Genomic DNA, 23548 nt, shown 5'->3' with positions numbered 1-23548 from the left:
TTAAGAGCCGTACACTTTTTTTTTATTATTTTACTATTAAACTTTCTGTAAATCTTGAAATTGGTTAATCTTAAAGAAAAAACTAACCATATATTTGTCTTTATACATTATATACACTCAAGAAATAAATAGTGGTCTGAGCATTTTTTTTTAAAAAGCAACAGATATACAAAAAAGGCTTCAAGCCAAATGGATAAATACACGACCCACAGAGGATTCAGCTCTCGAACCTTCCATTACTAAACACAAGCTGGACATCACAGGATGCATGGCCAATAACAAGCTTCACTTTGGCTAGAAGGCAGTCGCAGAAGCACACCCGGGGCTCGAGAGGGCACTTTGTGTGAAGGGTCAACTGGCTATGTCTTCAGGACTTTGGCATGAAGCAGTGATAGAAAATTGGGACAGTACAGATACGAAGAAAGCCCATTACGAACCTAAACACAGCGATCGCTCTCCCACCCCCAAGCCGAGAGCACACTCACAAAGCCTCACCCCTTCTCCCATGTGCTCTCCTGCTTGGATCTTAAAGGAAAGGGTTTGGATTTTAGAATAGCTCTGAAGCTTATCACGCATCGGGAACATATTGGCGGGAAGTGGCTGCAGACATCTCCATGGAGTTACTGAAAGGATTTCATGAACTTGGCCTCCAGGAAACCTTGCCGGGTCCTTAGCTTGCCCCCCCTCCCACCACCACCTTGATACGTCGTCTAGGCAGGTGGCTGGACTTCCCTAAGCCTTGATTTCGTAGAACAAGAATAATGGCTGCCTTGCTCCCTGTACTCTAATTAGGTTGCATACATGCAAGCTGTCTAAAAGCTACAAAAGGGTGTCTCGGGCATCACGTGTATCAGTTCACATGAAGCGCTAGACTAGGGGGGCTTCCCTCCAGGAGTTTAATAGATAAGGCACTGATATAAACAGAAACTATGTTGCGGAAGGAAGAGCACTGTAGCAAACGCCAAGCCAGCTCTGTCCAGCAGGTATGCAGAACTCATGCCATACTGTGTAACTCCCTAACCAGCGAAGACTTTGCTCCACCACTGCAGCCAGCAGGCCGGATTTTCTGCTTGCCATTCTGCTAGAGATCAAGGGCGGCCCTCAGAGGAAACGGTACAGAAAAGCCTCAGAGCCCAAGTTCACTCAGCCTGTAGCCCTCGCCTTGATCCCATCTTTCTTTAACTAACACAGGCACACCCACGGGCCGGTGAACTTGAGAGATTCCAGGGATCTTGATCTCATTGGCTCCAAATGCCAAAGTTGAGTCATGTGTCTGCTGCCTGGTGCTAATTAGGTGAAGTGCCCAATAAATGTTGGTTCAGCCGAAGTATGAATAAAAGGAAAAGGAAATGCCAACGATGTGAACTTCAGAAGGTGTGATGAAATAAGCAGGACCCATCAGTACCTCATGGGGGAGGGCAGCAGTCCCAGCCTGATCTACGGTCCCCTCTCTAGGGAACAGGTATGCCACAATGGCATGAGACAGCTCCTGAGGCAAAGACTTGTCACTAAGGTTCAGCAAGGCCAAGCAGCTGCCAACCTTCCACACAGAACCTGTCTTCCCTGATGCTGGACCAAGCCAGCACCCACCTAGCAACAGGGAGAGCAGCCCAGAGGGTACGGGGGCTGTGGGCATTCCAGTGCTCACACAGCAACCCGGACTCGGCTTCCTGAGGTGACAACAGAGGTTTGCAGTTAGAATCCTCAGCAGGAGCTTCGGCAGTGCACAGGCCTCTCTGGGAGAAGTCCCGGATGTTAGGGGAGACAGGAGAAGCCCAGCGAGCAAGCTCCTCCTGGGGCTCAAGGCTGAGGTCTTCCATCCAGTGGGTCTTCAGCAGTAACGTTCCTCCATGTGCATGGACAGTAGGGTGTGGGTGTGGACATCAGGACTTCTTGGGCCCTCAGGCCAGCTCCGCAAAGGGACTAGAAGGAACCGTGTGAACCCAATGTTAGGTCACTCACCAGCAAGTGGACAAACCAAGGTACATCTACCAAGATTTGAACAAGACCTAGTGTTCTGCTATGGACAGGCTAATTTACTGACTTGGCCTTAGGAAGATAAAAAAGATCCCCCTCCCCCTCCATGAGAAACACCCATAGGCTGTCCGTGCTGCTAGGTGCATATGGTATAGAGTTGATCCATTTATGTGCTTTGGACAACACACACACACACACACACACACACACACACACACACACACACACACACACACATCACAAGATTCCACACAGGAAGGGAATTGAATCAAATCTGGATTCTCTGGGATCTACAAGATTCCACTGTGGTCCCCAGGAAAAAAAAGAACCAAAAAAAAAAAAAAAAAAAAAAGAGATCTGGATTCTATTCTCATCTACAGGAAGTCTCTGAACTTTAGTCTCCTTATTGGTGAACAAGTTCATGTCAGGAGAGAGAAATCTGATGGCAATGCATGTGACCAAAGACACCAGGACTTCCTAGTGCTCCTTCACTGCTTGGGTTCCTGTTGTTTTCTGGGCCTTGGAGAGGAAAGAAAGGGCTGACTTGTTTCCCAAAAAGAAAAAAGCCTGAGCCAACTTGTGCATAAGCTGGAGCATTCTAGAACAGAAACGGTAAGGGATCGAACCTTATCCCTTATATAAATCCTTGTACGGTTTACTGTCTATCAATTAAATTAATGTATACAGAAGCACTTTGAAAGAGAAAAAATTAAATACAAACAAAAAAAGGATTGAGGTAAAGGAAGGAGCCAGCACCAGACTGCACCCCTTAATGGGGGATGGGGTCAGTCTTCAGACCCCACAAGTCTATAATTGCTAAGTGCAGGGTCTGCTGATAACCCTTTACAGAAGTGTGGCTTCCTATACAGAAGCCACATCAGCTGGGGGTGCGGTCAGGCCCACTGGGTTGGCAGATGGCCAATCACAGGGGATCCCTGAGCATGGCTTAACTAAGAATTGGTACCTAAACAGAGGCCGGTGCTTCATCCGAGCAGGTGAAAGCCCTCTACCGAAATGAGCAGGCTTTAAGTATAAAAGACCCATCACACACCGGGCAATCTTGTGGGGAGATACTGCCTCTCCCCATGCCTCGGTTGTCCACAGAGACATGAACACCTGCCTCCTGAGGTAGTCAATAAAATTAAACCATTCCGTAAGTCATTGGAGGCCACATGCTGTGTGTCCAACATTCCACTGCAGGATTAGCATCCAGTGCTCTGCCGAAGGCAAGGGGCAGGAAGCTCGAGTGGCTAGAGAGAGAGCCTCCCTCCTCTTCAGAGGGTGTTCTGACTTAGATGGCATAAGACAGGGTCCATGGAAGATCCCATTACCATACACTACGACATGGGCTTTCCTCCCCCTGAAGTCATGTGGTTCCACGCCAAGCAACGTGATACTATGCAGGAGAGGCTCTCCATGTCGCTTGACTCTACACGCAAGCATTTGTATAACTCAAATTGGGCGAGAATTAGGACACTGACATGAGCTCATACCAACCTGGGTTCCAGGAAATCTTATAAATGGGGTTATATCTTGCCTTCTCACCCTACCACCTACTCCAGCCTAGTGGCAGAGAGGCTAGGAAACCAGACTTCTCCCCAGCCCTGCTCGCCACAGAAAGTACCACCCTACAAGGAGGGATACGGACACTGGTGCTGGGGCGGGGGGGTTAAATACATGTACAGTGAGCACCGAGAGAATTAGACAGAGGGAGGGGCAAAGAGACAGCCACACTCCCCTGAGGCCTCATGGTTTGGCTTCGGTGTTTGTGTTTGTCTCTCACCCTCCACCACGTGGAGGTTTTTTTTTGTTTTTTTTTTTTTGTTTGTTTGTTTGTTTGGTTTTTTAAAGAGAGTCCATCGGTGGCCATGGGCAAGTGGAGCATAGGAAGTACTAGTTACCTGGTTTAGTTTTTCACTCTACAGTCATTCTGACACTTGTAAAACCACAGCTCCTGGCCAGGGGAGATGCTATTCTTCATAGGGTCTTGAATGCAAAATGCCATTCTAAGAGAAAAGAGAAGCGACTGTTGTTAGACAGAACTCTAGACAGTGCTTTCCGGATTCAGCATATACGGGAAAGAGACTTTCAGTGTGCTGCGTCCACTCCAGAGTCCCTGCTCCAGGACCACCCATCGCCCCTGCAGGACTGCCCACCCATTACACAGGACTGCCCAACAGTGCTGCAGGACTGAAACTGCAATAGGGTTTTGAAATGAACGGTCAGTCTTCCCACCATACTTGAGGTCCCTCCGGGACAGTGCCATGAACTATCCACTGACGGGAGCCTTTGGAACTCAACTCCACACCAAAAGCAAAGGTCTGGACTGGAGAGATTACTCAACAGTTAAGAGCACACGCTGCTCCGTGAAGACAAGTTTCTGTCTTTGGCACCCAGGTCAAGGGGCTCACAGCTACCTGTCACTCCAGCCCCAGAGAATCCAATGTCGTCTTGTGAACTTTGTGAGTACCCACGCTCATGTGCACACACCTACACACACATGCATACAATTTAAAATTTAAACTTTAACTCTTAGAAAACGTGTTCAGCACACGGACAGCCCGAAGCATGAGGAGGAATCAAAAGCCTAATAATCCTCGTTTCACAATAGTCTGTGGCTGCACCACAACAGTAGCCTTGGCAGTGTGATTACCACACTGATGACCAGCACGATTGGTCATTTCATCCTGGTGCTGAGACAGGGGGAAAAAAAGACATACTCTAGACCTTTCCTGGGGAGTTTAAGCACCTCTGAGCCTACATGTTTATAAACTTATAAAAGAGGATAGCTTATCTCACACAGGATCAGAGAATGTGAGTTAATACAATGCCCAAAAGACCCGTTCCCATCTCACAGAATGGCAACAGTGTCCCACTGTGGGCAAGGAAGCAAAAGAGGGAAGTTGTGACTAGAGACAAGATGGAAAACGGGTCCAACCGCTCTGGAGAGCTAAGTATCGATAGACTACATCTAAGGTTACTGGATAAATTCCACCGACATCTGAATGCTTAAGAGCAACGTATAAAATAGTAGGTCCAATCCTGGAAAACTTAGGTGCCTCTGAAACAACTCTACATGCTGCTAATGGGTAGAAGCAGAAGTAGTAATGGGCGTAAAAATATAAAGGGAGGAAACACCTTACTGTTAGTTAACGTAAAATTTCCCTTTCCCTCTGGTTTAAAAGAAGGGAGGACGTGAGCAGAGGAAGGATACAGAATTGACTCCAGTGTTTCTGTGACAGATACCTGAACCTAATTTGGGAAATTGCTTGCATTTATTAAGTCTCAATAGTGAGTGTTTACTATGTCTGAAACGTTTTATTATAATAGTTGTGTTTCTGCTATGGCGCCCGTCAGCACAGGCTGCACGTAAGAGTGTGGGGGAGTAGAACAGGTACAGATATGCAGGATACAGGCTGGGTACTCATCACTCCCCCACTCAAAACATCGCCAATCCAGGTCCCTACTCTAGACACGCTAAGGAAAGTCTCACTCCCCTTGCTGTCAGCATGACCAAGGACAATAGACACAGGAAGAATTGTGGAGACAGTGTCAGAGGAAAGACAAAAAAGAGACAGGCAGCTTCCTCCAACCCGAACAGGTGGTCACTGATGCTAAGGGAAGAAAACGGCCCTCTCTGCTTCCTCTACTGAGGAAGCTCTCCGGGGCTTCACTGCCTTCGAGCCCTCCTTGGCAGAGTTAGGGCGCAGTGACAAGAGTTGACATATAAAGATCTGGTATGGTGTTCACAGAAGTGAGATGTGGTCGGCCAACACAGCATAGAGAGCTCTCCGCTAGTGGAAACTACAACCCCAACTGGGACTTGGAGGCTCTTAAGGAGACACAACAATGTTCTGAAAAGTGAGGTCTGGATCGGAAGGCTCCATAGGCGATGTCATATGTGGACCCAGATGCTCCAATCTGCCCCTCAATGCAGCACACCCAGAGAGCCCTGTCCAGGGAAAGTCCACCTCCTCGAGGCTGGCGCAGGACTTGGCATACAGAACAAGTCCTGAACTCCTGGGCCCTTGCCCATCCCCCTCCCTCCTGAGGGCTGTGATCAGGACATAAGACGTATAACAGTTTGTTTCCAGAAGCCCTTATCTGGGAGTCATAGTCCTTGCACAGTTAGCTGAGGTTTCTCTGGCAAAGAGAGCCCAAGTGCTCTCCTCACCCACAGACCAACAAGGGCAGGAACACTTACTTTCGCTGGGTTTCCCCAGACTTGACACGGATGCGTCGGATGTGCAGCTCCCTCGAGGGGCTGCTGGGTTGGGACAGGTAGCTGCGAAACTCATTCCACAGGTTGTACCAGGAACTGGATACTCCCTCCCAGGTAAGTCTGATCTTGAAGAGATCACCCAAGCACTCCTCAGTGTAGACCAGGAAGGTGTTTGTGGCATTCAGCTCAATCTTCTCCACGCTGCAAGGTGAGGGCGAGGCTTATCTCACTCCCCTCCCCCCGTGGGAAACTGCCCACCTCACACCCTCCATGTCCCCACTCCACAGGACCATGCACCGTGACATGACCATGAAGCTGAGTTGTGCTCCACGTGACAGATAACTGCCCAAAGAGCCCGACTTCTCATCAAAACCATTCCTGAGCAGCTCTCTCCCTTTGTGCCACTAACTCCTAAGAGACAGTACCAAGGAAGGGCAGAAAAGAGAAAATGCTAAGTCACCTCCCTGAGGCGAGCATGCTGTCCCTCAGCTCAGAGGCTATAGTCTCACTTTCTCCCTCCCTTCCAACGCCTCCTCCTCTCCCAGTTTGCATGGGCTGCCTTGCCACATCAAGCTAGCAATTGTAGATGGTCTAACCTTGTCTTCCAGCAGGGCTGGAACTTACAAGTATGACCCTAGTGGCCTTCCTTCCTTTCTTATTCCTTACGCTCGCTGACCAGGTCCCACTGTAGTTTCAGGCTGCCCGGGAACTCCCAAGTTTCCTGCCACAGCCTTGCTGGGATTACGGGCTGCACGGCCACCCCTGGCTCTGAGAGTCCTTCACAATGCCAACACCCCTTGGCAGGAGGACGCTTTGCACGTGGTGGGAATTGAACCAATCTCTACAGACGTCTACGCAGCCCTCCCACAGATGATCACCACAGAAGACCCAGGGATGACATTACAGAGTTCAAACCCCTAAAGCCTCCGCTCGGATGTCAGGCGTGGCCTCAGATGAAGCAGCAGTTTCTGGGCAGCCCATCCGGCAGTTTCTCACACAGCTGAATCATCTCAGGAGCTCCCCTCCCTGAAGCCCTCTGAGTCAAGGACTTGAAGGAGAACGCATAGTAGAAGAGAGGAAAGAGAAGACACAGATGCCAGATAGAACCGCCCCCACTCCTCCCCCAGGCAAGCTGGCTTGACTCTCCTGCCCGTCTCAACCTCAGGCTAAGTCGTGAATCAGCGTTGCCCGGAACGCTCACACTTACATTTCCAAGGGCAGGTTCTGGGAGTCTGCGTTGCTACCATACAGGGTAATGTAGAGGTCGGGCTGGATGTCCCCGCTGTTCTTGTGAGAAAACATGTGAATTTTCAGCTGATAATGGTAAACTGCAGAGACAAGAACGGAGGCCTCTGTGAGCCTTGCTTGCATCACAAGAGTCAGACGGCACACTGAATTTTGGAGACAAACATCCTGCTGGCCCAGGCTAGCCTCAGCCTGGCTCCGGTCTCGCTCTATCTAAAAGCATAAGAAATCACTGAAGAAGTAACCTGACCTTGGCGGGCAGCTGGGCAAAGACTCGGAGCGATGTCTTTTCTACTGTGTGACACTGGACCAAGGACGGAAGTATAAGCCTCTCTGAGTCTCAAGGTCTTCCTGTATTAAGGGCTGTTTCGCAAACCATTGTAAAGAGGTTTATAAAAGTAGAAAACATTGCTTCAACCATCTGTGTGCGTTGCTTCACAGCTACGGAACGTGAACGTGCTTTAAAAAACTAAACGCAGGGTAGAACTTCAAGATATTGATACAGATGATTATGGGGTAGTGGTGTCACGAAAGGGTCCTAGCCCTGGGTTTCCAAGGCATGCATAACGTGATCTGATTTGCAATAACTGGCTACAGCTAAGTAGACCACAGCCTCCCTGGGCTGCAACTACACGTTCTGCTTTGCGGGAAAATATAAAGGAAGAGAAAGGCTAAGGGGCACTTGGGAGCCGGAAGGTGAGTTACCTCTGAAAGGCATGCCCGCCCGGGTTTTTAAATACATCTTGCTATTCCTCTTCTTTCTCATTTTCTTAGCATTGTAGCCAATGTTGTTACAACGGTTCTTCCTGCAGCTGAGACAGATGCCCTTTTTGAAGCGGTTGGGGTCCGTACACTGGAAAGCGAAGCTCGGCTTGTCCTGATTCACCAGAGAATCGACAAAGAGGTGTACGGCTCGCTCGTGCTCACATTTCACCATCTCTGAGATTGCTGAGGAAACACAGGACGGAGGACACAGGGGATGAGCCATTTCTGGGTGATCCCACGGCTCAGTAATCAATACACACACACTCAGCGGTCTGTGACTCTCAGCACAGGCTCAATGGTATTCCAAGCTCCTAGTAAGATGCAGAGGGATTGAAGACCACTCCAACCGTGTAACTGTCCACTCCGTGAGAGAAGGCCACAGCACTGACTCCAAGAAATAGAGAGAAAGAGAGTTCACACACTGAGAGTGATCTGGATCCCACAGGACCCATATTTTGAAGGGATGGACATCAGCAGGAGGCTGTCCACCAGGAGCGGTGGCACGTGCCTTTATTCCCAACACTCCAAGGCGGAAACAGGAAAGCCTCTGTGAGTTCGAAGCCAGCCTGTTCTACATAGCAAGCTCCAGTACAACAGAGACTACATAGAGACCCTGTCTCAAAAAAACAAAACATTAAAACAGAAAAGAGGGGGACGAGGAGAGGGGGGAGGGGAAGAAAAGGAGGAGGAAAATCGAGTGTCAAAGGGCAACTGAGTGGTAAACACAGCTGTCCGAATAGAAATACCAGACATAAATGCTGGGCATGGTGGCACATATCTTTAACTCAGAAGGCAGTGGGAGGCAGATCTCTGTAAGTTTGGATCCAGCCTGGTCTACATATCAAGTTCCAGGCCAGCCAGGGCTACATAGTAAAACCCTGTCTCAAGCAAAAAAAGAAAATTAATCAGTATCGACTGTGATTTGGAAGCGGGTGAATGTTGTTAACGGGCAAGCGGTGTGCCTCACCACTGTGGAAAGAGACAGGAGTGATCAATTGAACTCCGATAGCTCCACTCACAGCTCGGGCTGACTCACACGATGGACAGAGCGGATCAAACACGAGACAGATGCGTACAAACTCACTTCCATACGCGAAAGATCCCATGACATCGTTGAATCCGCAGCCCGGCTGGAAGTCACCACCATTGGGATAGATGTCAATGTGACCCACGGGCATCCGAATCCCAATGCTCAAGCCAAAAGACAGCGTGTAGGTATGCAGGACATCCACAAAGTCCGCATCGTCCGGGGACAGCCTCCTGTCGATGTCCACCCCTTCAAACATGGGTCCGGCGGGATCCAATCCTGCAGCAGAGAAAGCCAAAGTGAACTTGGTCAGAAGCATCAAGGCGTTGAGCCTTGACGTAGAGCCCGAGGATGCTTGAGTGGAGATGCTCTCTAAGCCCAGTAGCCAAATCCTAATGTAGCTGGCCTGGAACAAAAAATAGAAGCCCTTATGTGGTTGATGGAGATGCTAGCACCAGAATTAAGTCCTAGAATCATAGAACCAGCTTTTTTCCCTGAAGCCCCCACATGTCCCAGTGCCTCAGTCAACCTGCTACACTAACCACAAGGTTTACTTCAGCTCTGGAGGAGCACAGGGAGTAAAAACTAGCACCGGTCTAGAACACGCTCAGCTCCTGGCCCAAGCCATCCATCCATCCCAGTCATCTGGCTCTAGGCACCTCCCACAGCAGAACTCTCTCTGCCCCAGATTGGTTCGCTCCTACTTGGACTCATTTCTCCCCCTTCCTTTATGGTAGGCCAGGTCAGGGCCCAGGCCCAGGTATGGATGGTCAGAACAAAAGCATCTCTAAAACTCACCACAGTGAGAGACTAAAAGCCAGGGCCTCGGTATGCCTCTCATTTTGCAGCCACAGTAAAAACAAGACTTTTCACCTCCCCACCTTCCATGTTGAGCATGAAAGATGCTCTACTCGGGAAGCCGTTTCTCCCACTCTGGGCTGCTCAGATCATATGAGGAAACTTGCTGAAAAGATTCTACCATGTAGCTCTCAAACAAACAAACAACACTAGAAAGCACTATCCAAGCAAACGGTCATCAGCACAAAGGTGCATCAGAAGGGAACTGGTCAAGTGCACACAACAGGGTGAGACTTGAAACTGGCTTCTCATTCTGAGCTATACAAACACAGCAGCATTGTTTAAAAGAAAGGGAGAGGGGTTGGGGATTTAGCTCAGTGGTAGAGCGCTTGCCTAGCAAGCGCAAGGCCCTGAGTTCGGTCCCCAGTTCCGAAAAAAAAAGAAAAGGAAAAAAAAAAAAAGAAAGAAAGGGAGAACGGGAACCCCCTCCCCAAAGCATAAATGTAGAATTTCTGGGTTCCTGGTCCCAGAGAGTTCAATGGGGAGGGTTAGCATAGATTGGTTCCCCAGATGACCCTGAAGTCATGGCTTGTGGTCCAGACACTGAGAATTTTCCCTATTCTTCAGGACCATACATGAAGTGGGACCTCGGGCCTCAATTTATATATAGCCCGTGTAGAAAATTTAAGAGCTTAAGAACGTGTCTGTGTTCTTTATTATCAGGCTGTGATCATATACGAGCTGGATTTGCCCCCAACCAGAAAGCTGGTTGCTCCATGAATGAAAGGAAAGTGTGGAGACAGTTAAGCAGTGAGATACATAGGTCCTATTTCATCCTGAACCATGTTGGACCCCAGGAAGTGCTTCTGTCACCGAGAAAACATTTTGTTGATTTCAGAAGAAACTTTTGATTATGGCGCTTGTGGGTAGGAGAACTAGCAGCATCTATTGAGGACAAGCCAGAGGTACAGATAAACATCCTACTGTGTGCTGCATGGCCCTGACACACACACACACACACACACACACACACATACACACACACACACACACACACAATCTCCAGGAGCCCCACAGAAAAGCACTTCCCACACTGAGAGACCCCTAGTCTAGAGATACCAAGGCCTGGAGGTGATAAGGCCAAAATCTGTGTCATTTGTTTTGTGTTGTTTATTTAGACAAGAGCCTTGGGAGCTGGCAGAATGCTAATCAGTGCCACATGCAGCAGCCCCCGTGCCTGAAAGCAGGCCCTTCCCTCTACCCTCTCTGCAGCGGGGAACTGGCCTCTGTCCAGTTGCACGCCCCACACGCTTGTAGAACTCACTATGTAAACCTCACTGGTCCTGAACTCTCGGAGATCTACCTGTTTCTGCTGGGATTAGAGCGAGCGTCACAGCACCCAGCAAACCCATGTCTTAGAGAGAGGCAATAGGCAATGGAACCACGTTCCCCAGATCCAGTACAAGGAAATGGCGAGTTCACAGGGATGCACGTGAGAGGGTAACTTTAGGACAAGGACTCCTTGCTCACAGAAACATGTGGAGGCTAAAACCAGAAAGTTAGAGACATTTGGATGATTTTATGGGCTCAACCCTAGCCCAGGACCAAAAGAAAGATGGTGTGAAAGTGTGTCCTTTCCAGGGTAGTCCACAATGTCCTGTTTGATAGGCTGCAAGGCCACAGAATGACATAGAAGCTTCTCCCTGCCTCTCACCATGTGCACCGAAGGGGAAAGGAAAGAAGAAGAGGAACATTATGCTTTGCAACCAATACAAGAGAGGGGCTCTTTGCTTGGTGCAAACAAAGGTCCCCACCAGACAGGCAACTCCATAGAAACGAAGCTGGGCTGGAGGAATGCCGACAGCTGAGGGGGCCTCACAGGCCAGTGTGGGGCCTTCACCTACCCAGACTGAGGCAGCTCCCTGCTCGGACTGTGTGACACACATCTCTGGCCCACAAGCCAAGGCGGAAAGTGACATGATCTATTTTTTATTATACGTTTTAATCTATACTTTTAGATAGTCGCTAAGGGCAGGCCCTGCAACCTAGTAACCTGGCCTGAATCCCAGATCGACTACTTAATATTGTGCAAGATATCGGGCTCATTGTTTAATCATCCGGTCTTCATGGAAGCTGCAAGGTTACGGTGTGGCTTGGAGATAGCATGGAGGAAGTACCATACACTTGAGGATCGGATGTTAAACATCGACTATCCTATAGCCTTCCCAGGAGGCATACATACCTCAGTCGTACTCTTAAAGGAATCTACCTGCTTGGTTCTTGCTGATTCAATTAGGAATGCATGACCTCTCCCCTCCCCACCACAGACTGCTGTCTGAAGCTAGGGAAGGTTAAACTCCTGCAAAACCACACCCTCAAGCCAGGCAAGCCTGGGACTCAAATCTCTTATAGGCCCTGAGCTACCTGTGGTCTCTGCACGGTGGTATCACTGCCCCGAGAACCACACACAAGCTGTGGTCGTCTCCAACCTCTTAGCACTTGGGACTATATGAGAAGAGACAAGACAGGCTAACCCCATCAGACACCTACACCAGTATGTGGCACTCGACTGGACAGAGGCCAGGTCCCTGCTCCACAGAGAGGTTGGAGGGAAGGGCCTGCTCCGGGGACACGAGGGCTGCTGCATGTGGCACTGATGAACACCCTGCCAGCTCCCCAGCTGGTCCCAGACAGGAGGCCCTCTCCTCAGCAGCCACCACCCAAACAAGCAAAAAGCTGAACGTAAAAGCTCTCTTGCGGGGGCTGGAGAGATGGCTCAGTGGTTAAGAGCACTGACTGCTCTTCCAGAGGTCCTGAGTTCAAATCCCAGCAACCACATGGTGGCTCACAACCATCTGTAATGGAATCTGATGCCCTCTTCTGGTGTGTCTGAAGACAGCAATGGTATACTCAGATAAATAAAATAAATTATTTAAAAAAAAAAAAAAAAAAGCTCTCTTGCTGGCCCTATCTCTCCTCAGACTAGGAACCTGGAAAAACAAAAGCCTTGGTTTGTCCTTGCTACCAAGGACACACTGGGCCTTGATCCTGGTAGAGACTACATGTGTGCACAGTTTGTCCCCGGCTGGAACACTGGAGAATGGCCACACAATCACAGCCTCTTTGGACAGTTCAAGCCCCAATACACTACAAGTCAGGAAGAAGGGCTCTCGAGCTAACTGGATGGAATCATTGGCTCTAAAGGAGTTTGTAAGCATGTCTATGTATGTACCCATTAGATGCTGTGTGTGCCCCTACTAGACTGTGCGTGTATCTATTAATCGGTATGTGTGCACACCCGCTAGACTCTGTATCTATTAGACTCTGTGTGTGCAACTATTAGACTCTGTGTGTACCTATTAGTCTGTGTGTGCACACCTGTTAGATCCTGTGTGCACCTACTAATCTCTGTGTGCACCTGTTAGACTCCTTTCCACTTGCGTACTGTCTTAAACTGAAAGAACTACAGGGAAAGCTGGTCATACCTTTTCTTCTAGGTGCCCTCTGTGACTTAAATGTATTCTCCCCACAAAATTCACAGACAGAAAAAGTAATCCCAAATCCATGGTAATTTGGGGGTGAGATGTTTGAGAGCCAATTAGCATCAGAAAAAAAGTCATCAGGGTAAGGTTCCCAACCTGATTCTTTCAGGACTTCTAAAAATAACTTATTTTAATTTTATTTTATGTGCATTGGTGGGAGGATGTCAGATCCCTTGGAACTGGAGTTACGGTTCTGGAGACAGTCGTGAGCTACATGTGGGTTGCTAGGAATTGAATCTGGGTCCTTTGGAAGAATAGACAGTACTCTTAACTGCTGAGCCATCTCCCCAACCCCGATTCTCATGGTCTTATAAGAGAAAGAATGACCTATATAAGCACAAGTGTTCTGGTTAATCATGAGATACCGTCCGCCATGTAATCATGCAGCAAACAGATGGCAGGGAGCAAAAAAAAAAAACCCCTCCTATTATAAGTCATCTAGTCTGTGCCATTCAGTTATAGCAACAGAAAGCAATCTAAGGGGGTTGGGGATTGGGTAGAGCGCTTGCCTAGCAAGTGCAAGGCCCTGGGTTCGGTCCCCAGCTCCGAAAAAAAGAAAAAAGAAAAAAAAAAAAAAAGAAAGCAATCTAAGACTTCATCCTTAGTATATTAGAGATGAGAAGGGAGCTAGGAATAAATACCTGTACATGAATGCTGGAAGGAGAAAGAGGGTCAGGGCAACAAATTCACCAACATTTGTGTGGAGGAAGCTCTCTTGTGTACCTGACAGATGGCCCTCCAAAAACTGCATAAAGGATCTTTGACATTCCCCCTAATCGGCAAATAATTTAGTCCAAATTCAAGCATTAAAAGTTCAATTTTCAATACAGGAAAAAAAAATTTTTTCTATTGAGTACCTGGATACCAGTATCAGAAAAGTCTCTTTAATTACCAAATTCAAGCACTCGTACTGCACAGGTCACTGTCACCGATAAAGAAACGACCTTAACCCTGGAAAGGAGGTGTCAGAGGCAGGACGCAGAGTAGACTCTGCCACTCGCCCCTTTCTCAACTCTCTGGAATCTCAAGGGTGGAAACCAAACCCAACACTCAGAAGCCTGGAAGCCAGGGAGGGCCCTTTGGCTCCTGCTCTAGAGTTCTTAGCTATTTGGCCCTGAGCAAGTTGTCTCACCTCTGCCTGTCTCCTCTCCTCCTGGACTAGACCAGTGGTTTCCAAACTATGTTCCCTATTATCAGAGACCTCGGTATTTCCCCACCTTGAATTTCTCCCAGGAAGGAGAAAGTCAGAAAGGCATGGCTAATACAGCCCATATATACATGTGGAAGGGCACAGCTAACACAACTCATATATATATATGTATATATATATACTTACATACTTATATACACATATATGCATACATATATACATATATTCATATATATACACATATATAATTTATACACATAAACATTCTTATACATATGCATACATATACACATAAACAAATATACACATATATACATACATATATACACATAAACATACTTATGCATATACATACATATACACATATACATATACATACATATACACACACACATATATATACCTATACATACACACACATATATACATATATGCACACATACACACACACATATATATACATACACACATATATATGGTGGAAGCAGATCTTACCAGTGATCCTGCCCACTGTTCCCTTCACAAAGTTGCCGGCGTATCCAGCCACGTGTGCTCCCAGGCTGTAGCCAATCAAGTGAACATCCCCAAGAGAAAACTCTCCCTTCTCCTGCAGAAGATCATCAAAGAGTATGAGCTAAAGAGGGAGGGTAATCCTGAGGCTCCAGGATCACCAACAATTAAACAAGCCCATCGTGATAAAAGAAGGGCTGTAGGGGTCATAGGTGTAGGACTCCCTGCATCACCAGTGTTGCAGCATGCAATGTGGATGGTCCACCAGGGAGGGGCAGAGGGTTCTAAAGGACTCAGTGTGGCTCTTGAAATGCCAAGGGGGTGGGATGGAAGATGTGACTACGGACAACACGCCTGACCTTTCCTCTGCAAGCAAAGAACGGTTTCCTTCCTTTGGGGCAGAATTTGGAGGACACATCATCAGCGTAGAGGTAAAAGACACCATACCTACTGCTGACCAAAGTGCCAGCCATGACTGCAGTGAACTGCGTCCTGCCTGTATCCTCGGGATTTGACCGCTACTCTACCTCCAAGAGCTTTTGATTCCTCATCTTAAGCTACCTGAGGGACAACATATTGGAGCTCAGTTATCCATCTCTGACCTGTGGCTCAGAAAACACTCTCAAAAGTTTGTAGAGCAAAGAAATACTGCTTGAAAATCTTATCCAGGATGCTGCCAGGACTCATAAGATTCCCAGGTGAGAGGAGAGCCAGGCAGGAAATGCTCAACCCCTGTTAAGTCTACCAGTCTCAGGCAAGCAGTTAGCTTATAAAAAGTAAGTCAAGACCTCAAGATCTGTTTGCACATGCTATTTCAAACAATACAGTGGCTGCTCTATTTGAAGCGGCCTCCTTGCCATCCCACAGCAGTCACCCTCTAAAGGGAAGAGCATCTTTCTTTGGCTCCTTCAGATTGAGAGCCAGCCCCAGGCTCCTGGCCACTCTCAACCACCCTAAGATCAGGAGCTCATCTCCCGCAAGGCAATTTTTTTCAAATAGCAAATAACGTAACAGAAGAATCCAGAGATCTATCAATAATTAAAAGTCCCCGATGTGGGCTTTGAAGCAGTTCAGGAGGTGCTTTCGTTTAGCAAACTGTAATGCCAGAGACTTCGATCTCCCTCGAAGTTCACAGTAACAGCACGGGCTCTGCGTTTCCTAAGGAAAAGCGTTGTGGGAGGTGCCTCCCTTTCATTTCCGCTTACCTGCAGCCAGTTTAGCATCCCAGCCACTCTCCGTCCCACCACTCTGGTGTTACTGACGGCATCTATATACAGCTGGTGAGCCAGGGGCAGCCAGTCCACCACCACTATGTTCGCATCTTTCTCTCTCGTCTGCAGGGCTGACACGAGTTTATGCAGCCAGCTTTCAAACATGCCACTCATCTGCCAAGAGAACAGAACGATTATCTTCCTTTTAACTCTTCCTTCTGGACCTCATTAACCCCATGATCCTCTCCCCATCTGACTGATCCTCCACATAGGCTGCTGAGGAAATGAGGATTCGAACATGTGCAAGTCAGCCGGAGGCAGAAAGGCTTGAAGCTTCTCCCCACCCCCACCCCTGCTCCCCACCAATGCCCTTCATGGCTCCAGTTTCCCACCCAAATGCTCACAGCCCCTGTGCTGTGCTCTACTGTCTTGCTCTCTCTTACACGGGTATTGGTAGTGAGTGAATAATGGTGTGGCGTTAGTCTGAATCCCTCTGTCTGTCAGGCAAGTGGCCTGGTCCATCCTTCAAGGAGCTGGAGAAGGTTGCCTTGGAGAATGAGCTCCCCCTCCCCCTCCCACCCCGAGATGCAGGGAGGCACTGTCACTTATGCAAACAGCAAGTTAACAAATGATCCCTTCCCATAACCCATCTCTGCCATCCTCTTGACCCCAGAGTAAGGAAAACCCACCCCTGGAATCCCAAATTAGAACTCAGAACACATTTTCCCACAGAAGCAGCGCTATACAGGGTGACTAGAAGCACACGTACATTATCAAATAAATAGATTTTTTTTTTCCCTGTGCTTAGCCTGGGAACCCAAACACTATTTACAACTTCCTTGTATGGGGAACTACCATTCCTGGTTCCAAACACATTACAAAAGAACTTTCTGGAATGCTCTCCCTCCGTAAGCTCCAGGCAGTTAGTATTTGCATTTTTGACAGGAGGACCTTAGAGAAATTCAGATGTGAGATTCCACCCGTGTCCCGAGGGATGAAGACGGACAGACAGACAGACCCTCAGTCTTCTCTTCATTCACTTTAGGAAGGAAGACTCCTAGCATCCCAACTCCCAAGCCAACTGCTGACGGTGGATCTAAAGACCCAGCAAGAATGTAACGGATATGAATTTCTCATGATTAAGCGGAAGAACGTCCCCTCCCAATTAGTCCAGGCAGAAACCTGTTCACTTAATAGCACCATTTTCCTACAGACTGTCATTATATGAATGAACAAATCCCTCGCTGGCCAAGAGTTTCTGAAGCGGAGTGTTAAAGCCCTTTTTTGTGGAAGTTTGTCATGGGCCTTTCAATGGGAATTGCTCAGCTAGGGCACATAAAGAGACCAGTGCCTTTAAACTGGGCCTTCTCTATGCAGGAGGGCAGCATGCCAACAGAAGCCAGCCAACCAGGCCAGCTGGGCCCTCCAATTCTCTGAGCCAGTTACTTGCTTCAGTTCGGCTCTGCTCTTGGAGTAGGAAGGGCCCCCTCCAGGCGGTGGTTGGCCAACGTAATTAAGCATAATTAGAGCCCCTTCATAGCTAGAGGAGTTGGGCTGCTGGCCTCAAGAGAACCGCTTTCTGAAAGCCCACTGCAGGCCTGCCCTAAATGCCACCCTGCCGAGCCCAGATCACCCCCTCTGAGAAGTACCCATTACATTCTTCACAGCTGTCTGAAATACAAGCAGCCCACAAGGAAAGGGGGGAGAGGATTTGGGATCTGTGAGCAGCACTATTCTTTTTAATTGACCAAAACAAAAGGAATCAAATCTTTTAGAAATCTGCAGGGCCCCCTCCTGTGCTCACCGTCCATCCATGAATGATGAAGAAGGTTTTGGCTGTCATGTTGAAGCCACAGTTTTCTAAGAGTTTGCTGTCACCAAGGGAGAGATTACACCCTTCGTGCTCTGGGTCCTTAGAAGTGCGGATGTTAAAAGTCACCGAGGGTTTGGTGGTTACAGTAACTGGTACTCCGGTGGGTTTATGGTGCTCATCTGGGGAGAAAGAACAGGGTAAATGCTTCTGGTGATTGGAGTAGTGAGATCCAGTTCAATCCTGAGCAAATTCCTTTTCATTTGGGTTTTACTTTTCTTTTTTTTTTTTTTTTTTTTCGGAGCTGGGGACCGAACCCAGGGCCTTGCGCTTGCTAGGCAAGCGCCAACCACTGAGCTAAATCTCCAACCCCTTGGGTTTTACTTTTTACACCTATTGAGTGTTTCCTCCTCGCTTCCTAAGGGACTCTGAAATTATCATAAATCTGACATCCCGACTATTTTCAGTGAGTATTAATTAGTCATTTGAACTAAATCCTATGGCTCAGAAGTAGCTATCTTTCTTACTTTTCTTTATTTTTTTCCCTACCAAACTGATTTTCCCTCCCTCAAATTCCTACCTGTGGAGTGTGGGTTCTTTTCCTGAAACCCTTAGGGCTAGTTGAGTCAAGAATTTAGAAATTTTCAGATTAAAAAAAATGTTTATGGCCAAGCACGATGGTGTGAGTCTGTAATACCAGCACTCCAGAGGCAGGACTGGCTGGGGGCAGGATGATTGTGTATTCTAGGCTAGCAGGAGCTAGAGAGAGAGTTCCAGGTCCCTTGGAATCTGTCCTCATCCATGTTCATTCTCTCTCTCTCTCTCTCTCTCTCTCTCTCTCTCTCTCTCTCTCTCTCCCTCTCTCTCTGGCCTGCTGGCTCACACCTGTTCAAATTACTTCATAATGACTAATCTCAGTACTTGGGAGGCTAAAGCAAAAGGATTACTAGTTTGAAACCAACATGAGCAGCCCAGTGAAATCCAGTCAGCCAGGGATTTATATGGCAAAACTGGGGGAGGGAGAGGGGTTGGCAAGGAGTGACAGCGACATCAAGGGAGGAGGCAAGCATTGAGCAACATACCACATATTGCAGGGCAGCCCCAGTAGAGTCTGAGGTATCCCTCATGGATCAAATGTACTAACACTTTTCTGCAGAGAAACATAGGACAACTCACACTCTAGAGAGAAAAAAAAATACAAAGACCACAAGTAGCTCTCTCTCTCGGGGTTTGCTGCCACAGGAGCTGAGAGCATATAAGGTCAGTTTCTTGCCATACAAGTTCCCAGGTTCCAAGTTTTGTGAGGTTTGGGATTTTGCAACTGGGTGTGAAAGGGTATTGATCCACTGTACAAAGGGCCTTCCCTGACATTCCCATTGCGATCTAACGCTTACTTCAAAGACCTTACACATTCTCAGGGCTCTCTGCAAAGGCAACAGGCACCAGTTTGTTAACTCCAATAGCAGAAGCCACGGGAAAATGCCTCAGAGCAGCAAAGCTGCCCCTTCCAGCTCTCTGTCACATACACTGCTGTCCTTTCCTGCTCCCAGGACGTGGCACCGACGGCCACGTGACACTGTCACTTAAGACAGTCACTAACTGGCCTACACTGTGGCTCCTCCATCCACCCTAGTAAACCTCTCTTGATAGTGGATTAGGAAAGAAGAGTGTACTCAGCTGTTACCCAGAAATCGCGGGGAAATATCAAATGAGCATCCGGGAGCCTAATTACGCCAAGAGTTAAGAAACGGAAGGATGAGCCAGTTCTTATACGTAGCACAAGACTGTCGTCCCAGCTACTTTGAGGCTGAGGGCAGGATGACAGCAAGACCGGAGACCTGCCTGAGGTACAGAGTGAACGGAAGGCAAATCTGAGCGATTTAGCCAGTCCTGGTTTCCAATTCTTAAAAAATAACAAGCACTCATAGTTCGTTGTAAGGGACCAGGGGTGCAGCTCTGTAGCACAGGGTGTTTGGTACACGCAAGGCCACGGATTTAATCTCCAGAATCTAAATGATACACAAGGGAAACAGTAATGAAACTCAAGACAGTCGACAGCCTGCCTGGCGTGCCCAAGACACTGAGTTTGAGCCTCAGCACCACACAAACCAGGTGTGGTGGCACATGCTCGTGAGTTTGAGGCCAGCCAGGGCTACATGAGACATTGTCCCCTCCCCGCCCCCATCCCTAAGGGAAAAACAAAACAGGGAAGAGGGCAGAGAAATGACAGCCATGGAGACACAGGCGCTGGGGACATATGCCAGACATAAGAGGGACGAAATCCAAGAAAGCACAGCTAAAGACACATGACCCAAACACGGGCTCACCGTCATGAAATTAAAGCCCCAACTGGCAGAAATTTGAGCTACCAATTCTGTCCTCCAACCTGGATAACCATTCTCACAGAGAGCAGATGGGGTAGCTTAGGGAAAAGGGGGAGCTGTTGGCCTCCCAAGAGAGCTGAAGCTAACCCCAAACATAGACAAGGAGGACCACCCTGATTCCTGGCTTGCTCTGACCTCACCCCACTGCAATCCAGCTCGGTTCCTACAACTTAAGGACTGGTCACTTTGGCTTCTGGGCCTTCGTGGAGGTTCTTCACCCAGATGACCCTCTCTCTCGGTTTCTTGCTCAGGGGTCAGGTTCTAGATAAGGCTCTCCCTGACCGCACATGGTAAAAGGTACCCCCCCACCTGCTAACCCCCAACCTGATGGCAGCACTTTAAACCTCCCTCGGCTTCACTTCCCTCCCTCACTCCTGAATAGCTTTTGCCTACGTTAGTTTGAAAGGCTGAGATTAGATCCCACGAGGATAGGGACTGCCATCTATTCTGTTCCTTGCTGTCTTCCTCCCACCATCAACAGTCTCTGGTACTGGGATGCAGGGATAACTTTTCAAAGGAATGGCACCGGGGTTGGGGGTTTAGCTCAGTGGTAGAGCGCTTGCCTAGCAAGCGCAAGGCCCTGGGTTCAGTCCCCAGCTCCGAGAAAAAAAAAAAAGAAAGAAAGAAAAAAGAAAAGTCAAAGGAATGGCACCATCCCCCTAAATAGTCAGAACCACCGAACACAGAAAGTTGAAAAAACTTCAGATGCCACCTACCTCAAGTCACCCTTCATGCTAACACTAGCTAGGAGAAGGGAGGTTCGCTTCCCCCCCTCATCCCCCGTCCCCCAGCCCCTTCCAAATTAAGCTCCCAGGTACCGATAAACTAACGTGGACTTCTTGCTCCTGGCGCTATATCTGCAGACTACCTGAAATGATAGGTCTTGGCTTGGGTGCTCTGGGGCCCTGCACTGACACTGGCTCTGGATGACCCCGCCCTCACTCCGCCGGCCCGCCCGCCCGCCCGTGCAGGTTGCCTCCGGTCCAAGAGTTCTATACCGAACCAAAGAAGCCAAGAGCAAGACGCTAGAAGAATGGGGGAGAGGGGAGAGGAAGGACGATTTGTTCCGGGAGGATGTCACAGACCAGGTGTTCTCTACAAGCCATTATTCATCTGAGACTCTCCACGCCACCACCACCGTAATTTCCAAAACACCTAAGCGCTGATGAAGCGGGGCAGGGGGGAGAGGCACCGGAAGTTAGAGCGCTTTCTAAGAATCCTCTAGCCTCACCAACCTCCAAAGACAAGCCACGGTTTAAAACATGATATAATTTAAGCGCGGCTAGAAGGCAGCTCAGCTAGCCGGACTGCGCTGATCAATGGGATGGGAAGGAAGCAAAGAGAGGGCTCCAGCCCACGCACTCTGCTCGCCCGCAACCTCCAGCACGGCTTGCTAACGGATGCTCTTCTCCGAAAGGCCAGGGCAAGTGGCCTCCGAGACCGAGGAGGAGAACACAGACAATGCAGTGGGGGAAGGATTTCGTTGGGATGTAGACGCACTGACGAAGGGTCCGCAGGACAGTAAGGGCCCAGCGCAGAAAAGAAGTGAGAAGAATAATAATAAAATTAAATGCACATTACCTCGCAGCGACCCCTGGGGACGTAAGGTTGTGAGACTTCCCGCCGGGAAGCAACAATAGAGGCTCCAGAAGCCGAGCAGGAAAACGGGGTCTCGCATCCTTCCCCGCCACGCCCCCTCCTCTCAAGCAGGTTTTTTTTTTGGTTTGGGGTTTTGTTTTGTTTTGAAGCCACTAAAACCTCCTGAGCCTAGAAGTGGACAGGCCGGGTCCCGGCCAGAAGGTGATGGGGTGGGCAGGGGGAGCAGAAGTTACAACCTGGAAGGTTGGTAGCGCTGCGAGCGGCGAGGGGGAAAGGGAGCGGGTGGAGGGACACGCTGCCCAGCTCGACCTGTCCTCGCCCGGACCTGCAGCGAAGCCGGGACTCGCCGCTGTCACACCGCGAACTCCAGGAGAGGTACTTTTTAAAAGTATTCTAGTCATCTGACCCATCGCCAGATGGATATTTGCATAATTTATTCCCGTCTCGGGACTCTGATTGGTCACACCTTCACTGACGCCCAAACCGAGAACTCCCCAAAGTTTGAATGAAAGTGCCACACACCCCACCACGTGGACGCCCGCAGGGATAAACTAGCGACACCGCGGTCCCGCTGCACGGGCTGCTGAGTCGCTAGCCTCCCCGGCTTCCCTTCCTATCCGTGAACCCTCAGATCCTCCACTTGCTCCTTGGATCCCGCAAAGGGATAGTTCTCCAAAATGGTACTCCCACTGGAGAAGAGATCCCCGGAGACAACCTGGGGGAGCCAGCAGTGCTGGGGTGGTCCCTCCGCACCCAGAACTGAGGGTGGGGATGGGGGAAAGCCACCTAGTCGTTCGCTCCATCTTTCTCTAGAACAGCTTTGGCCCAAGTGCTAGCAGCATGATGGCAGATCCAGGAGCTGTGGACTGGGGTCTGCATTTTAGGGTCACACATACCCCACCTCAAAGACCTCGTTTCATTACTAGCTGCGACACTCGGGACAAACGTCCCGACGTGTACATGGCCATCCCCTCACCCCTTAATGTAAGGGGATAATGTAGGGATCGTGAGGAAATTGGCTCGCTCGCCTAGGAGAGCGCTTAAGGCGGGTAGGCGCTCTGTTGTCACTGAGGAGTACCACAAGCAGGTGAACCCAGAAAGGGTCTAAGACGTGTGTTCCAACCTCTGCCACGCGCCCAGCTTCCCGGTGTGTGAAAGGAAGCATCCTCCTGTCAAGTTTCCATCCTTTCCTCCCTCTTTAATCTGGATCCTGTATCTGGGGGCCACAAACGGACGAAACTGTAATCCGGAGTCTGTACAGAGTTCCTGAGTCTGGGGCGGTGACCGAGGCAATGCACCTCCCAGCCA

The 23548-nt window shown here is 49.0% G+C and overlaps 1 protein-coding gene across 1 annotated transcript; it reads right to left on the bottom strand.

Moving 5' to 3' along the window:
* Lipg (lipase G, endothelial type) lies at window positions 1-22596 on the bottom strand. The gene is made up of 10 exons (XM_032885985.1): window positions 22223-22596; window positions 18252-18439; window positions 16442-16621; window positions 15222-15333; window positions 9294-9515; window positions 8150-8392; window positions 7407-7527; window positions 6182-6400; window positions 3879-3983; window positions 1-1923 (listed from the first exon to the last, which is right to left on the bottom strand). The coding sequence occupies exons 1-9, from the start codon at window positions 22317-22319 to the stop codon at window positions 3884-3886; spliced, it is 1482 nt and encodes a 493-aa protein (XP_032741876.1). The 5' UTR covers window positions 22320-22596; the 3' UTR covers window positions 1-1923; window positions 3879-3883.
* Window positions 22597-23548: the final 952 nt, after the last annotated feature.

The sequence above is a fragment of the Rattus rattus genome, chromosome 15 (assembly GCF_011064425.1).
Source record: "Rattus rattus isolate New Zealand chromosome 15, Rrattus_CSIRO_v1, whole genome shotgun sequence".
NCBI lineage: Eukaryota > Metazoa > Chordata > Mammalia > Rodentia > Muridae > Rattus > Rattus rattus.
This window is presented reverse-complemented; position numbering and strand designations above follow the sequence as displayed.